This window comes from Anarrhichthys ocellatus, unplaced genomic scaffold (assembly GCF_004355925.1).
Source record: "Anarrhichthys ocellatus isolate YVR2014 unplaced genomic scaffold, GSC_Weel_1.0 scaffold6934, whole genome shotgun sequence".
NCBI classification, from domain to species: Eukaryota; Metazoa; Chordata; class Actinopteri; order Perciformes; family Anarhichadidae; genus Anarrhichthys; species Anarrhichthys ocellatus.
In genome coordinates this window covers 1-2,575 of record NW_022286908.1, presented here as the reverse complement: position 1 = coordinate 2,575, position 2,575 = coordinate 1, and the positions used below count along the sequence as shown (strand labels likewise).

General features: G+C 46.6%; 1 protein-coding gene across 1 annotated transcript; it reads right to left on the bottom strand.

Moving 5' to 3' along the window:
• Window positions 1-8: 8 nt before the first annotated feature.
• On the bottom strand, window positions 9-2,430 carry eaf1 (ELL associated factor 1). The gene is made up of 6 exons (XM_031842288.1): window positions 2,157-2,430; window positions 1,563-1,657; window positions 1,212-1,348; window positions 903-1,069; window positions 478-693; window positions 9-285 (listed from the first exon to the last, which is right to left on the bottom strand). Exons 1-6 carry the CDS (start codon window positions 2,257-2,259, stop codon window positions 236-238), a joined length of 768 nt encoding a protein of 255 aa, XP_031698148.1. The 5' UTR covers window positions 2,260-2,430; the 3' UTR covers window positions 9-235.
• Between the last annotated feature and the right edge of the window lie 145 nt (window positions 2,431-2,575).

The window sequence follows — 2,575 nt, the reverse complement described above, 5'->3', positions numbered from 1 at the left end:
TATATATATATAATCTTCCCAAAACCTCTGAAGTAAACATCTCACTATACAAAAACTAAATATACATCTAATACAAAATACACTCTTAAAGTTCCAGAATGGAAGAGATGCTAAAAATAATAGAATCAAAAAGTACAAACAGAACATGACGGACAGCTGAAGTCAGCAATCACAGGAAGGAGGGCAGGAGGAGGAAGAGGAGGAGGAGGAGGAAGAGATCAGACCAGCAGAGACTTCAGTCGTCATCACTGTCGCTGCCCGACTCACTGAGCTGAAGATCGTTTCCTGTGAAGATAACTGAGGTCAGAACATCGTTTGTTTTATTCTAACAGACTCACAGAACTCAAGATGAATCTCAACGTCCGTCTTCAGCCGGAGCAGCGTTCATGTGTTCAACGCGTTATGAAGAAACCCACCGTTGAGCCTGTGGAGTCTCACCGTATCGTGTAAAGAGCAGCAGAACTCGGAGGTACTCACGGAGCGTGTTCATGAGCTGGTTGTTGCCCGGCTGCCGCTCGGCTCCCCCGTTGAACGCCGGTTGGCGGTTGGGGGACGTCTGGCTGAGCGGTCGGGGGGGGGGGGCGTCCCGCTCGCCGTCGCTGCTGCTGTCGTCTCCGCTCCCCGAGGCGCTGCCCGAGTCCGAGGAGCTGCTGCTGCTCATCTGCTCGATCACCTCCACCTCCGCTCGCAGCTCTGCCAGCAGCAACAGTTTGATTATGTTAAATCTCTTCCTTCCTCATCCGTTCATCCGTATATTCATACATTCATAAACACTTTAAAGTATCCTTATGCCCGCTGACAGACGTTCATAACGTGCTTATGAATGCTGAACAGTTAAGTATTATCTAATAAACTATATGTTCTTTGTTCCCCGTGTCGTCTTTACGTCTGGACCTCCGTACCTCTCTTGATGTCATCGAGCTGAGGCTCCGGCGACGGGTCGTCTTTAGAGGGAGACGGGGAGGTCTTGGCCCCGGGCTTAGTGGGGGCCCGGAACTGAGAGCTGGGCTGACTGGACCGGACCGACTGCTGCTCGATCCGCGCCTGGATCTTACTGCTGCCCTCCGCCCTGAAACACACACACAGACACACACACGCACACACAGACACAGACACACACACGCAAACACGGTAAAAAAACAAAACACAATTGGTTTGAGATTAATAAAATATTTGTTCCCCTGTGAGACCTCTGACCTCTGACCCCTGACCTGGTTTTCTTCACTTGGATGCTGCTGCTCAGCTTCTCCAACACGAACTCCCCGGTGTCGTGGTTAATGATGAGCACGCAGTCCTTCTGGTACGGCCGCTTGTTTCCTTTGAACACCGTCATGGGAGGAGTGGAGCCCTGCAGGAGCAACCGTCACCTGAGTATCTCATGTCTGTTACGTTCTTTAAATCACAAAACAAACACAACCACAGAGCGTCTGATACAGAACCAGAGGAGAACCACAGAGCGTCTGATACAGAACCAGAGGAGAACCACAGAGAGTCAGATACAGAACCAGAGGAGAACCACAGAGAGTCAGATACAGAACCAGAGGAGAACCACAGAGCCTGACCGGAATGTGAGGTAACGTGATGGTGACTTCGTCTCCTTTCCCGACCTGCAGCTCTCCCTCACAGCTCGTGTCGATGGACGCTGGTTTGAAGTCATCTGGAAAAACAAAGGACACAAGACAGAAGTCTATAAAGTTATTATAACTTTTTAAAGATGTCCGAATTCTGTTTCCCTGCACAACATTGTTCAGTGTGTAGAGCTTGTGATTAATAAGTTAATCACAAATTGATCGCTCTTAAACTTACAATGTTTAAATAAAGTTTTTGTGTGCAGCAAGCGTGAGACCTTTCTTCATTTTCTGTAAGAATGAAACTAACTCACAAACAACTGAGGAGTGAGGAGGAGGAGGTGGAGGGAGAGGAGGAGGGAGAGGAGGAGGAAGTAACAGATAACTTGTTCCAATTGATGGTGTGGTGGATGAGATGGACCAGTGGGTGTAACGATAGTCTTTATGCAAATGAGTGAATTTAAGGCGACCACATAATTGGCTGAGTTATTTAAAGAGAGCAGCCTCTCCGTTCACGTGAGCGAGCTAATCCCACACAGCAGTCAATGCAACACTCGTTGCTTATTGCCCTAATGATGTCACACTCACATCGGATTGTGTGGAAGGAAGATTTCGGCCTCTTCTCAAAGCTCTCTCCGAGCTTCAGGACGTGCTCCTCTTTGTCCAGCAGCGGGTTCGTACTCCCGTTCATGTCTCGCTTTGAAAAAAATGTTGAAAAAGATTCACATTTATGTTAAAATATTCCGAAGAGCCTTCACTTCAGAGGGGGGTTTAGAGTAAGAAGCGAACTGTTAGACAAAGTTAGCCTACTGTGGCTACACGTTAGCAAAACATCCCTTTCGTCACTAGGCCAAGCCTTTTCCGGTTTTGGTCCGGCTATCAAATGTCACCGAAAACACGTAAAGTTTTCTACTTTTTTCATTAATATATATATATATATATAAATGAAAAAAGTAGAATATATATATATATATATATATATATAAATAAAATCTCTTTTTGAAAAA